This window comes from Hippichthys cyanospilos, chromosome 14, assembly GCF_059441005.1.
Source record: "Hippichthys cyanospilos isolate Australia breed blue-spotted pipefish chromosome 14, RoL_Hcya_1.0, whole genome shotgun sequence".
NCBI lineage: Eukaryota > Metazoa > Chordata > Actinopteri > Syngnathiformes > Syngnathidae > Hippichthys > Hippichthys cyanospilos.
Genome location: NC_142382.1, coordinates 8,983,266 through 8,996,921, shown reverse-complemented (window position 1 = coordinate 8,996,921; position 13,656 = coordinate 8,983,266). Strand labels below are relative to the sequence as shown.

The 13,656-nt window shown below is 38.4% G+C and overlaps 2 protein-coding genes across 2 annotated transcripts; one reads left to right on the top strand and one right to left on the bottom strand.

The window, feature by feature from the left end:
• Positions 1 to 1,984: 1,984 nt before the first annotated feature.
• Positions 1,985 to 7,611, bottom strand: cmpk2 (cytidine monophosphate (UMP-CMP) kinase 2, mitochondrial). Its single transcript, XM_088433070.1, has 5 exons — positions 6,868 to 7,611; positions 5,631 to 5,751; positions 5,116 to 5,317; positions 4,689 to 4,922; positions 1,985 to 2,808 (listed from the first exon to the last, which is right to left on the bottom strand). Exons 1-5 carry the CDS (start codon positions 7,519 to 7,521, stop codon positions 2,688 to 2,690), a joined length of 1,332 nt encoding a protein of 443 aa, XP_088289196.1. The 5' UTR covers positions 7,522 to 7,611; the 3' UTR covers positions 1,985 to 2,687.
• On the top strand, positions 7,108 to 13,288 carry rsad2 (radical S-adenosyl methionine domain containing 2). Its single transcript, XM_088433071.1, has 6 exons — positions 7,108 to 9,525; positions 9,595 to 9,756; positions 10,697 to 10,926; positions 11,010 to 11,159; positions 12,466 to 12,498; positions 12,810 to 13,288. The coding sequence occupies exons 1-6, from the start codon at positions 9,219 to 9,221 to the stop codon at positions 12,972 to 12,974; spliced, it is 1,047 nt and encodes a 348-aa protein (XP_088289197.1). The 5' UTR covers positions 7,108 to 9,218; the 3' UTR covers positions 12,975 to 13,288.
• Positions 13,289 to 13,656: the final 368 nt, after the last annotated feature.

The following is a 13,656-nucleotide window of genomic DNA, read 5'->3' as shown; positions in this document are numbered from 1 at the left end:
CTTCCTCCTTGTAGAAATGACTTACGGTTTGCACTCTCTCTAAATGGCCGTGCTTGTGCGGTCGGTGTATATTCATGTTGTGCATGCGTGACCACCTGCGCTCATTGAGAACATCAAATACAAATATTATACTCTTGCTGGTCAGCTTGCTAATGGTGAGTTCTGATTACTTGTTTCCTGATCTTAACTGTCACTTTAAGTTGATAGAAAAATGTGTTTTTAAAGGTATTAACACTACAAGAAAAAAAAACGTTCTGAAACGGTGGCCATTTTCTGAGTCTTCTGGGCCAGTGAGCAAAAATAATAAAGAGTGGGTGTGGTTTAATCACTTTACTTTTATTCATTCATTTATTAAACTTTACTGATTCACAATGGTAGACACATGCATGGTTCATGGCTACAGCAATAGGTCCAAAAAGGATGTGAAAAGAAGCTTCTTTGGAATACCTGAAATTCCTACTTTTTATTGTTAGACTCCACCAATTGCAATGAAACGTGGCTTGCAATGACATATTGAAAAAAAAAAGCCGATCACCAAAGAGTGTTTTTTGAACGCTTTGTTCAAAATGAAATGCATTTTACCGTAATTTGATCCTGATATACCGCTTTTGACCTGGCCTGGCTAAAGTGTTTAGTTTTTGAGTAAATGACAAAAATAGATCAAGTGTGTGTGATATTGAGATTGCACTAGATCAGTGCGTCTCAAATCGTGGGGGTAAGCGGAGGGAGGAGGTTTTCTTTCTCTCTCCTGGGGGGGCTTGGCAAAATATGATTGAGAAGCACTCCACTCTGGGAACTTGACAGAGAAAGAGAAAGTGAGAAATTTTCAATATTAGCCCATGTGCAGCATGTGTCCACTCTTTGAATTTTTACATCAAAGGGAAATAACTGAAAAATACACCAGGGAGCTGAAATTTCACCCAGATGATGACAATTTGCCAATAACAAATAACAAACAGAAGAGGGAGCAATACTCATATACGTATATGGTGCTTTATTTTATTGGCCTTCCTGTGTGGAGTTGCCATGTTTTCCCCTTGCTTGCATGGGTCTTCCCCGGGCAATCTGGTCTCCTCCCACATCCCAAAAACAGGCATTGCCATGCCCTTAGGTGTGATTGTGAGTGTGAATGGGTGTTTGCCTCTGTGTACTCTGTGATTGGCTGGCAACCAGTCTAGAGTAGTCTAACATTTCATACTAAACAAAAAACAATTGAAAACGTGTATCATTTCTGCTAATATCGTATCAAATCAATTCTGTTATCGGACAGTAATCTAGGCAGCAATGTTATCAGAAGTGAAAAAGTTGTATTGGCCATCATATTCAAAACTAACAAATCATATCACACATGTCAAATTCCAACCACAATTTTTATGTAAACAACCTGATACCTTATCATCTTTCTGAAGGTTTTTATTGCTTTTAGATTCAATTACATTAAGTGTACAGGTCAGGCCCATTCTCACTGAACACGCTTAAACATTATAGGAGCCTGTTTTATAAAATTGATTCATAACAACTAACGTGTGTTGTGTTTGGGGGGTGGGGGTGGGGGGGTCAGTGGAATGTAAAGCAGTAAATTCAAATGAGGGATCATTCATTTACATTAGCTAAATTAAACATGATTAAAGCAGCAAGTAAAGTTGATAAAGGTGAGCAGACTACATATCGATTGATCTACCTGATGAAAAATGTTTGATTTGAAAAGCCTCAACAAGACATCAGATGCTTAAGGAGATAAGCACTTTGTTTTTTACTTGTAGTTTTTTCAGGAACATGTTCATATATATTGTTTATTCTCATTTATTGCCATTGATGAGAAAATATGTCAAAGATCTGTTTTACTGAGCTGGCAGTGAATAAGTGAAATCAGTCACTGCTACTGACACCCATAGGCAGAAAATCCATTTTAACGGGGTTGCCAGTGAATGAGGTCATTTGCATTTATGAGTTTGTCTTTTTTTTTTTTTTTTTTTTTGGAGGGGGGGGGGGTTGCATCATTCCTGTTTTTGCTGTGTTCTACCGAGTGTTTGCTCCTGTAATCCACATTCGGGAAGATTATTCTTTGATGTACTTAAGTAACTCTTGTCATTTCAATGTAGGTTAGCTTGCTACATGTCTCTGGTGGGTAGCTACAGTAGTGAAACTTCATTTAATGTATTTCCACTTGTGGCATAGCTGACTGCATTTTCAGAGTGCTTTCCCCAACACTTATTGTGGCTGTATATGCTCTCATCCTATAATGCATGTGACAGTTATACCTGAGAGTGAATGTAAATGTATAATGCTTGAATTTATAATGCAGTTATGCTTTAAATTTTTGCTTTAAATTTCACTTGCTCTTTCAGTTTGAATTGAAGTGCCTGTTACATACATTCAGTCATGAGTTAAAGTGGCTGTGAGTTAAGTGGCTCTCCACAAGGCCTGAAGGATACTTGGTGTGATTTCTGCGAGCTCACAGCAGCAGTTTAAATGCACTCTTTGCCATAGGCCTTGTGTGCATGTGTGCGTCCGGATAAATATGTATTTCTGATTGGGTGAATGTGACTCTTCCGGCCTCTTGTCTGAAGCGTCTCGCTACACTCAATTTTGACCACTCTGCCATTTGCATCCCTTTTCTGGCACCTAGCGGCCATAAGAGGTAGTGCATCCACTTGATGCCCAGCCGCCAAAGACAAGAGAGCTGTTTACAAGTGGCATTTGGCCTTAATTAAAAGCAACACTTGTTGGAGCACTTGCTCTGCAGAGGAGCTGGCGTCCACGCTGATGCAAGTTGGCCCGCTGATCCTCCTGTAAGCCTCCTCCACTCTGCAAATACACACAATGGCATTTGTCAACAAATTAAGAAAGCATCCAAAGTAAAGAGCACTTTACATCAATAGTGTACGTTGGGGTAACGCTTAAGTGAGCCCCTCAGTGATGGTGAACAGAGAAGACAATGATGAACGGGGCAACATCCTTGAAATATATGAGAGAAGAAACACCACAGATGGCCTCGAGCAGAGCCATTTCCAGAGACAAATGAGTCCTTGTGATAGTGATTGACCAAGTCTGCACAATCTCTCCTCCGTTTTCTAATTGTGCTGGCCCAACATCTGGCTGTCCCATGTGGAAAGGCCATTATGTCAGGAGAAAAGATGAATGACAGTAGCCATCGACCTGTCTGCGCAGCCGCCTGCTGGCCTGACCGTGACTGCTGAGTTTTGACTTGCTTTAATGGAGTACAATGCTTCAACAACTAATCACCTGGGCTTCCTCATCAGCTACCCTCTCCCCACTCCTCACCTCTCACAAGAAAGTAATTGATTATAAAGTGTTTGATGGATCTTAGGCACACTTGAGATAACCTAACACTGTTCTGTCTCAACACTGTCGGGTCAGCTCATAACAAAGTGCGAACCACTTAACATCAATTCTTGATGAAATATACCGTGCTTAAGACTTCTGCAAAGTTGGAAACATCCCAATCTGACCTCAAAGTCGAGAACGGAAATCATGGCTGGCGTGTGATAAGCTCAGACATTCCGCTTGAGTGTTGGCTTTGCAGATAAATCTTTTTCAATGGTCTAAATCTGTTCTTGTATAAGCGTTATCAAATAACTCAATGCAGACATCCATCCATCAGGGAGTCTATCCAAGCTGACTTTGGGGGGGAAATGGGGTAACACCTTGGACTGATATCCAACCAATCTCAGGGAGCACACAACCACTCGTTCATTCGTTACTAGAGACAATTTGAATTCTGTGCCGCATCTTGCTCCGTCATTCTTCTGCACTGGCTGTTGGTCAGTCAAAACACTGTCAACTTCAATGCTTCTTTTTTTCCCCTACATTTCTTATTAGTACTGAAGTCAAAACACACTATGGGGTAACTTGGAAGAAATCGTTTACTGGAGATCAAATGTTATCGGAACCAAAATATGGTTTAGATTCTACATTAGCCAAAGTAGGCAAATTTCTGCCCAGATGATAGTTTTGCTTATGGGCAGATTGTCACAGCTTGCTGAAGATGTTTCCAAACTTTTGACTAATATTGTAAAGATACTGATTGGCTATTATTTTGCTAATATATTATTGGCCATATAGTGTTATTGCTCAAGTCATATTTAAATATTTTTGGAAAACGAGAATATACATATAATTAGAGCACAAATTGGTATTTTTGTATTATTATTATATAATAACAAATGACTTAACCAGGTGTGGCAACAAATAAGCAAAGAAAAAATATGACATCCAACTATGACATGTAATTAAGCTCTGTGGTCAGTGATATACAGTAAATTATAATATATTTTTATAATAGATGGCATTTTCAGTTTGCATTTTTGGGTAGCTGCTGGTGGATAATTTAAATTCAGCTTTAACTTCATTCTCATTCAATACCATCGACGACTATATATATGTTTTTTTGTGTTTGTTTGTTTGTTTTTAACCAGGGTGGCAAAGAATAAGTTAATCCTTTACTGCCAGTAGCAGCTATCCAAATCAAAACTCAATTGAACTGGTCTGGCAGTGAATTAATTAATAAAAGAGCTTTATGAAGTGTTATCCTCAATTTAGATGCCAAAATGTTTTTGTGGCTCCATTTTGGTCCGCTGTAGGACACAGTCAAATGTGAATCATAAATGTCACTGAGCCTTGACTTAAAAAACATGTTTTTGGAATGCGGGATCTGGGGAAATTACCTGAGTCTAAACCGTTGGTTGTGATCCAGCTCATGCTCCTCTTTGGTCTCCCCTTGACCTCTGTCCCTTAGCCTCTTCTTCCTTTCTTCAGGGTCCAGCGTAAGGAGGACAACAAGACTGGGTTGGAAAAGGTCACTGGGCCAGCGATACAACTCGGAGCCTTCCGACGGAAGAGCACACACTGGTCCGCTTATGGCCGTGGCGATGGCGTAAGCAGCAGTACTGTGCCAGAACCTGAGGAAAATAGTGAGGTATGCACATTGATCATTTTCTCTCCTTACGATCAAAGTTAGCAAAGCCCAGGAAAAAAACAAAACAAATGGGATCGTTCCCATTTTGTAAGTTACTTAAAAGTAGTATGTGTGTATGGAGCTCGCTTAAAAAGTGAGGAAAATGCCACCTGACTTCTCAGATAAAAACTCTTTACCTGTCAATAATGATCGGTCTCTTAGAGGTTTGCCGGTAAATCTGTTGCGCCGTGATGTAATTGCCCAGTGCGTAAAAAGCCCTTCGGATGATGGGAGGTTCCTGATCAAAACGGGCCCTCCACGGGGAGAGACACGGTGGAGGGGAACGCAGAAGAGTGGCCCCAAGCACATCCCTTAGAGACTCAGTCAATGTCGTTTTACCTGCGATGAGGAAAAAAGACTCAATCTTAAAATTTTATCACAGTGCTGTTGAAAAGTTGATGACCTAAAAAAAAAAGTTCAGCTGCATCACAGAATTTCATGAGGCTTGCCAGAGAGTATTGCATGAGTGAGTCATTCAATAAACCATTCTCCCAGCGACGTTCCTCTTCTGAGGTCATGATACACGATATTCCATTAGGCCTGAGCTCACTGGTGGATAATAGCTTCAGCAGACAGTGAGCGGCCATTGCTTTCACATAACATCCATACATCATGGCGGCCATGTCTTTATTTGTAGCCTAATGGCATTAACCTGTGGCATCCAGGCCTTCCAAGACAATAACGGGGAAGTCTGGTTTGCTTCTGGCCTCCACGTCACTGTCACAAGGCAGGAGCTCCAGCACAGATGTGGCCTCTGGAATGATGTCAGCACACTGCAAGACACACACAGTCACTTTGCTCCTTTGAAGATAAGCACAGATATAATGGAGTCATGTTAAGAGCAGACCTACATAGTAGCCAATGTACATTTGGCTCTGCTATGAATTGTATATCATTTTAGATAAGTAGATTCAGGTCGGCAGCCAAACGGGGGTCATATATTGCTAGTCAATCATTCACACATAAGGAAATTCATGTTTTGGAATGTGGGAGGAAGACAGAGCACCTGGAGGAAATCTTACGAGCAAGGGGAGAATACTCAAACTCCTCATATAATGACCGGAGCTGAAATCTGAAACCATAATTTAGGAACTGTGACAAGGGGATACAGATCACTTTAGTACCGTGCTGCCGGCTTTCCAAGTGATCACATTTTAACTCGGTAAAAATTGCACCTGCCATTTTTTTCAATTTAAATGAATCCCAAATGAAAGCTGATAGTATCTACTGTACATTTGACTTCAGACAACCAACATAATTTATCATTTAAAATCGAATATTAAACGTCCAATGTAAGACGCTATGTATCACAAACTGAGTAAATATGGTAGATTTTTTTTTTCCAAACGAACTTAATACTGGGGTAATAAAGCATGAAAACGTTTATATTTGATATACCGCAGGACACCACACGAGGACGCCACATTTTCAATATAGCATGCATTACTCTAAGACAGGCCGCTTCTTTATGTACACTTTCACACGGAATGATGTGTAAATATGTAAATCATATTTACTATTTTTAATCGTGATACAAAATGAATGCTTATGATCATTATTCAAACTGCGCATTATTAGTTACTAAGTGAATGTGTAATTAATTAAACATCCAGTGAGTTATACATGACCTAATTTGATGTACCGCATGACACCACACGGGGGCGTTATAATTTTAAATCTGCATGCATTACAGAACAACAGACCACTTCATTTTGTACACCTATGCCCCTAATGATGTGTAAATAAATATGTACATCATATTTATTATCTTTTTTAAAAGTGATACAAATTAATATGATTATTACTTAAATTACTTATTGGTTATTAATTGCATGAAATTTTAATGAAGCCTCAGGTGAGTAAGGCATAAAGTAAGCGTCATTATTAACCTGCTTAAAAACATCACGGGCTGCTTGAAAATTGTAGAAAACATCAGAGTTGATCAGGTTAAGGGTTGCTGGGTGGTACTGCGGCGCATCTGACGATACAATGCCATGATTTTGTTCGTGATTCCACAGCTGCTGGATCCACCGTGGAGTCTTCTCGTTCCCGTGCAAATATGAGCACACCAGTAAAGGGTCGTCAACCTGCAGCCACTGTCGTAAAAGTCGCTCTGTCGTAGCGGAGCTCTCAGGAGAAGCAACTTGTAAGAAATAACCACGTACGAGGGAATCTTTAACGCTAGGCAGAAACGAACACATCGGAGACAGACGGCACTGCGGAGGAAGCGTTGATAACAGTTTCTCTTTGAGTTTCCAGTGAAATCTTGCGGTGTGGATTTTGTCCGCGCTGGAAACCAGCAGAGAATAGCACTTGGCATCCTTTTGAACGTTACCAAAGATTCGTTGCATTTCTTTTCCTTCTTCGCGATGTTGATCGTCGTGGATTTTAAAATAAACCGGCTCCCCGTCCACCTCCACGGAGAAAACACGAGAGGACCATCGGGAGAGAAGCGCCATTGTCCGACTCGTCATGACATATGTTTCGGTTTTCAGTCTGTAGAAAGGAAAACGAAAGTAAACGCTGCGCCGAAGAGGAAACATGTTTGCTTGAAGCGTGGAAGAGGTTACGCAATCGTCCTAATTCAGGAAGCAAGCGAAACACGACATTAGATTAGGCACACTTGATCCAGGAGACGATCAACGAAAACAATAATGTTCAGATGGTGAAATCACATGACATGGTATCTTTCAAGTCTTAACGTTTGAAGTGTGAGCCTCCTTTTGTCGTAAAACAAGGACGCAATTTCTCAATAAAATTAAGGTCAACTGTGACTCAACCTGAAGGCTCTTGAAAGACGAAATGTGTAATCACAACAGTATATATTATATTAATATTATAATACAATTATTGTTTGCTTCTTTGAGTGACTTTTTTCCATTGTGGTATGGCAATAAGCTTCATCTCGCCATCATAAATAATGACCTATACACATTGTAAACATCGGTGTTTGCCGTGTGGTTCGTCACAGGTTCCACAAAATGTTTTCTTTTCCCCAAACAATTACACAGTATATGTCGTTGTTGGCCTCAATCCAAACAGTAAAATGTAAAAACAAAAGTGACACTGGGACAGCACAGAGCCTTTCTGGTGCTGGGGTATGAGAAACCACAGATTAGTGAATTGAAAACAGATGACAGAACTGTGAGTACAGGTTTCTAATCTGTAGATACAGATTATTAAACTACAGATTCATAAAATTTGAGTACGCATACATAATACTGTGGGTACAGATTATTAAAGTGGATGCAATTGACTAAATTAAGTGAACAGATTGGCAAAGAATATGTTTTCCTCATACCCTGGCACTAGAAAAAATTGTAGACTTTAACAAGGCAAATTCATAAACAAAATGAAAAATGTAAGGGCAATCAAGAGTTTTTTACACATCAACATCAGACAATCAAGTGATTGCATTTTGTTCATTGCTGATAGAGCTTTTAAAGATGAAAAGTTTTCTCCAAGGCATTGTTTTGGATTTTACTAGATTTTGTAGATGTAGAAAACCTTGAAACCGTTAGAAAATGTCAGACACGGCACAGCAACTGAATCCCATCGTGACACTGAGAACCAAAACTGCTGCAATCTGTAATAAATAGATTATTTTTTGGAGCCATTACTTATGGATCATTTATGTATGTTCGTGAAAATTTAGGAAACACTTTTAGTATTATTCAGTACAGTTGTATAATTATAAAAGCTCTCCAGTTAAAAAAAAAAAAAAAAAGAAAACATTATTTCCAAATATAATTTTTGGTATGTCTTGGGCTGCTTAAAATAGATGACAGGTCACAAATGGCCCCCGGGCCTTAGTTTGGGCACCACTGCCTGAAACTTAACTATACACATGTGCTTAGCTAGCATCAAGTCCAAAGTTTACTCCTTCTTTCCCGAAGTATTGTAGGTTCCAGTTTACTAGTAATCCTAATCAAGTACAAGCGCTAAGGAAACATAGACGTACATGAGTATTCACTTCTTTTATTTTTTTGTAAATATGTGTGGTTTTAATATTTATTACTGTTTTACAGTTACTGAATGACAGTAAAAGCTTGAAGTGGCTGGACACTCCTCTAAATTTACATTCCAGTTGAATGCACTCATACTCAGCAGTAAGTTTCAGTTTCATTGTTTACAAACAGAAACCAGGCGGTCAGCTGATATTCCCGGGCTCTATTTAAGCAGTGAGGCTGAGTCAAGAATCACCACCGTAGAGAGTAAGATCGGGAGAGCTGCTTGGGAAATGAATGTGTCAACAGTTTTTACAGGTCCTTTGCTGCTAGTGCAGCTCTGCGTCACGACAATCCTCTCTTTTTTTGCCAATGTGTTGGACAGAACCTTTTCCTGGACGGCAGGATCCTGCGCAGGACCAGGCACAGTCCCAGCTGTCAAAGCCACCAGCCCGAATGCAGTGACTCCAACCAGTGTAAACTACCATTTCACACGCAAGTGTAACTACAAATGTGGCTTTTGCTTCCATACGGCAAAGACGTCCTTTGTGCTGCCTCTGGAAGAAGCCAAGAGGGGACTCAAACTTCTAAAGGATTCTGGTAAGTAGCATTTAGACTTTTTTTTTTTCTTTTGGTCACTTCACTAAGATATTTTAACATCTTTCTCAGGTATGGAAAAGATCAACTTTTCTGGAGGAGAACCATTCCTGCATGAAAAAGGGAACTTTCTTGGCAAGTTAGTCCAATACTGCAAACAAGACTTGCAACTTCCAAGTGTCAGCATCGTCAGCAATGGAAGCATGATCAAGGAACAATGGTTTCAAAATTATGGTAAATATGGTTGTTTTCATGAAGCATGATGAACTAGTTTTTCACTATTTTGAGGGTCGGGATTTAAATCTTGGCTTCAGCATTCCTGTTTGACTTGGACTTTTCTCCCCATGTTTGTTTGGGCTTTCCTGGCCACGATAATGAATTCAAACAGTCTCTGGTGACTTGGGTCTCCTCTTTTAACAGGCACGCATTTTATACCTCCTTAAAACTAAAATCTCCAGTCATGTTGATGAAAGAATTTTATAGTTTATTTGCACTCAAAGGAGCAAAAGATATGCAGAATGAAGAATGAGGGGTACCGTGGTTAAAAGCACAATGTGTTAGTTACATTGCTGCCATTTGGTGGTTGGATAATAAAAGATGAAAAGTACCAAAATATTTAGACAAAAATAATTTGAAAAAAAAACCAGTTATATGACGACTTATATATTATTTATTATCACCGTTGTATTGTATTAGTACGCATATTTTTTATGTACCTACCGTGTTTTTGTTTGGCCTTCTTAAACTGTAATTACCGATTTCCCCACTAGGTGACGTCACCACTCTTTGTAGTAACTCGGACTGGCTCCGTGTAATCATAAATTTCAATACCTGAACAATTTTAGCTGTAGGACATCACGCTTACATATAATTATGTCCTTTTTTTCAAATACAACTCTAGAAGTCAACATTTATTTTCTGGTCGTTAGAATTGTAACGAACTCTCGTTATTGAAGCATATCAGAAATATGAGCAAACGTCAGATGCTTAATATTGCTAGTTTGTTAACCAAGCTAGATACTTTTGTTTTTCCAATTATATGTTTGTTACATTTTATGTTACTGAGTCTTAAAGCATAAAGAGCTACTAAATGTTTTTTTGTTGTTGTTGTTTTTCAAAAAGTGTCCTTTTCCATATCACAGTATGTCCTGCATGTCTCACAATTTTTCTTTAGGCGACCACCTTGACATTCTGGCCATATCGTGTGACAGTTTTGACGAGGAGACTAACCAGCTTATTGGCAGAACCCAAGGGAGGAAAAGCCACCTGGACAATCTGTATAAGATCCAGAAGTGGTGTCAGCAATATAAAGTGGCTTTTAAAATCAATTCAGTCATCAACACCTTTAACGTGGACGAGGACATGACGGAACACATTAATCAGCTCAACCCGGTCCGATGGAAGGTATTGATGCGGAATGGAGAGGACTGTATAGTTTAGTCACCATGTTGATTCTCAACGCTATGCGATTTATTTCTGTCCTTCAGGTTTTCCAGTGTTTGCTGATTGACGGTGAGAATGCCGGAGAGGAAGCCCTCAGAGAGGCCGAGAGGTTCATCATCAGTGACCAACAGTTTCAGGAATTTTTGGAGAGACACAGCAACATCTCATGTCTGGTTCCAGAGTCCAATGAGAAGGTAGCGTTGCATTATCAGTTTACTGCTACATATAATGTGGAATTTATTTATTGAATTAATTATGTCTTGAAGAAATGTAGTCGAATGTAGTACTTGACTACAAAGTTAATTCAATTGTGAGTGGTTTGTACTCCTTAAAGAAAAAAAAAAGACCTTCATAATACTCCAGTTAAACTCCTCCAAGTAACATTATTCAGCTTAATAAAACACTAGCATGGAAACAAGAGTCTAGAACATTAAGCCAGTAGTTCTGAACATTTTTTCAGTGATGTACCACCCTGTGAAATATCAGCCAAGTACCCCTTAACCAATGCTTAGCATTAATGAGTTTATATATTTAAAAAAAAGTGCCATCAGGGTCAGATTTATTCAGCTTTAGACCCTTTCAAACTTCATTTGTATTGGTCCACAAAAAAAATTATCAACCTAAAGCGTCCTCCTATGGATCATAGAAGAAATCTGTTATCAAAAACTTAACTTAATTTTTGATCAATATTTTTCCACAAAAAAAATAATCAATATAAAGTGGCAGACCTATTCACAAGAAAAATTGTCCACAAATAAATATTAAACTTAAAGCATCCTGTTTTGAGATTATATTAGAGATCTATTCACAAAAATATATCATTAAATTAATTATTAATATTTGTCCACAAAAAAATCAACATAAAGTGTCATACCTGTTCTCAAAATGAAATATGTATAAATAAAATTTGTCCACCAAAAATATTAAACATAAAGTGTCTTGTTTTGGGATTACAGTAGAAATCTCCTCACAAAAATAAATTATTAAATGATTGCTAAAGATTTGTCCGCACAAAAAAAAAAAAAAAAAAAATCAACATAAAACTGTCGGACCTGTTCTCCAAAAGAACTGTCCTCTTTTAGGATCATAGGAGAGCTGTGTTCACAAAAATAAATCATTAACTTGACAGGTAATGAGAGGTGACACATGAGTTTGTTTGAACCATCCTACTATGGGGGAGAATTTGTCTTTTTACAAAAATGAAATTGAATAACCACTTAACATAAAAAAAATTATTTATGAACGTATATTTTCCTGAAGCAATTAATTCATTCAATAATTAGTTTTGAAGGATTTTTGCAAGTTTGTTTATTTAAAATCTCGAGTACCCCCTGAAGTTCCTTCAACTACCTCAATTTGAGAACCAATGCATTAAGTGATGAACATATTATATGGAATTGTAGTCAAACTATTTTCTACTAATATAACACTGTTGTCAAAGGATTCTTTAATAGAACTTTTTTGTTTACTAAAGCAAACATGTGGTTTTGTTCTTCACAGATGAGGAATTCTTACTTGATCTTGGATGAATATGTAAGTGGTTTATCATGTTCCACTTTGTATGTCTGATGACATTGTTTACTGTAGTCACGAGGAACAACGGATCCATTTAACTTGTTGCTCATGTCTGGAGTGGGGAGGGTTGATTTTCTGCATGTTTTCTGTTTAAATCATACATTAAGTCCTGTTAAATTGAATTTTGACTTACGTGGCTGTCAATAGCAGTGAACGACTTAAGTTATCCGCTGCCACTCCTGTTAAAATTGATCTGTGACATCTTTAGCTGTCAACAGCAGTAAAAGTTAATAATAATTACAACCTTTTTTTTTCCATCTCTCTCTTAGATGCGTTTCTTGGACTGTCGAGAGGGTCGAAAGGATCCATCCAAATCCATCCTCGATGTTGGCGTAAGCGCAGCCATCAGCTTTAGTGGATTTGATGAGAAAATGTTCCTAAAAAGGGGAGGGAAGTATGTGTGGAGCAAAGCTGATATGAAGCTGGAGTGGTGAAGTTTTACCACTCAGAAAGTGTAAATTTTGAGTGCAAGCTTTTTTATTTTATTTTATTGTGCTTTCCAAGGCGTTTTATGTTCATCACAGTATTGATTCTTGTCAGAAGGCTGGTTCTTGCTCTGCAAAGTAAAATAACTTGGTCTGTCCTGAAAACATTGTGAAACCATTAGTTTTAAATTATTGTTGTGTTTTGAAACGTTCATCACACTGAACAGTGCTTTTCTTCAAGAGGACTTGAATAACAATGAAAATATCTATCAATATTTTTGTACTTCACATGTTGAGATTCCTGAATAAAACAATTAAAACCAGAGGAGTTGTATTTACACACACATACACACGCACTCATTAAATATCTCCACAGACTTGTGGAAGATGTTGCCAGTTACCAAAGCAGCTGATTGACTGATTGACAGTTAATTCTACTGAGTAGTCCAACTATTAAGATTTTTTTTTTTTTTTTACACAGGACCATGTAGCTTTGAATAATTTTATTTCCCTAATAAATCATACCACCATTTAAAACGTCATAGTTTTCTTGAGTTAGCCTTGTGCAAGGAAACAAAGTGTCCCCTTTCAACCCACTCATCCATCCATTAAAACATATAAAGGTATCTAGTGAAAGCAGACTTCCGCCACTGGCAGAGCCAGAGAGCAGCCTCGGGTTGCCAGTACCGCC